This window comes from Chiloscyllium plagiosum, chromosome 30, assembly GCF_004010195.1.
Source record: "Chiloscyllium plagiosum isolate BGI_BamShark_2017 chromosome 30, ASM401019v2, whole genome shotgun sequence".
NCBI lineage: Eukaryota > Metazoa > Chordata > Chondrichthyes > Orectolobiformes > Hemiscylliidae > Chiloscyllium > Chiloscyllium plagiosum.
In genome coordinates this window covers 46,716,000-46,716,884 of record NC_057739.1, presented here as the reverse complement: position 1 = coordinate 46,716,884, position 885 = coordinate 46,716,000, and the positions used below count along the sequence as shown (strand labels likewise).

Here is an 885-nt window from a genome sequence, read left to right as displayed (position 1 = left end):
TCCTCACTATCTCCTGATGTGGAGGAGCCAGGGCTGGACTGGGGTACAGATTGTGGTGCTGGAAAAGCACAGCGGGTCAGGGAGCATCCGAGGGCCTGGACAATCCACGTTTCCGGCAAAAGCCCTTCATCAGGAATGACCAAGTCAAACACCACACAGCACCAGGTTATAGTCCGACAGTTTATGTGGAAGTACGAGCTTTTACAGCGCAGCGCCTTCATCACGTGGTTGCTCTATTACCTTGTGTTGTCTGATCTTGAACTAACGCATCACCGCAGACCACGTGACCCAGCCCAGCAGTTAGGCCCCGCCCCTGACCGACAGCCCGGTTTGCGCATGTGTGTTCGTCGACGTCTCCCGGAAACAGCACAATCCGCGCGAGAGGCTTCAACCCCCGGGACAGGCCCCGGCCCCGAACCCGAACCCCCGGGACAGGCCCCGGCCCCGAACCCGACCCCGAACCCGAACCCGAACCCCCGGGACAGGCCCCGAACCCGAACCCCCGGGACAGGCCCCGGCCCCGAACCCCCGGGACAGGCCCCGGCCCTGGCCCCGAACCCGACACCGAGGCTACACTGTTCCTGAGAGAGGCCCAGGACGCGGGCTCCGGGAGACGGTCAGTCCCGCCGTGGGCCAGGCCATGGCCCCGCTTTGGTTCCTGTTGCCGATCCCGCTGCTGCTGCCGCTGCTGTGGTTGCTGAGCTCCGGGTTCCGTTATTACTGTAAGATGGGATTTTATTATTCCTGGATCATGGCGCTCGCTGTCCCGGTCATCCCACTCTGTCTGTTTCGGGGCCGCGACGTGGAGAACATGAAGTGAGTGGGGGAAGGGAGGGTATAGGTATGGCTACTGCCCCCCCCACCCCCCCAACATCTCTCCCCACC

General features: G+C 62.9%; 1 protein-coding gene across 1 annotated transcript in view; it reads left to right on the top strand.

Annotated features, from left to right (window-relative positions):
• The first annotated feature begins 115 nt into the window (after window positions 1-115).
• The window catches only part of agpat2 (1-acylglycerol-3-phosphate O-acyltransferase 2 (lysophosphatidic acid acyltransferase, beta)), a 116,872-nt gene continuing 116,102 nt past the window's right edge, over window positions 116-885 (top strand). The window contains exons 1-2 of the mRNA XM_043719726.1: window positions 116-435; window positions 512-816. Coding sequence (XP_043575661.1) covers window positions 136-435; window positions 512-816 — 605 coding nt within the window. The 5' untranslated portion in view covers window positions 116-135. The remainder of the gene's footprint in view (window positions 436-511; window positions 817-885) is intronic.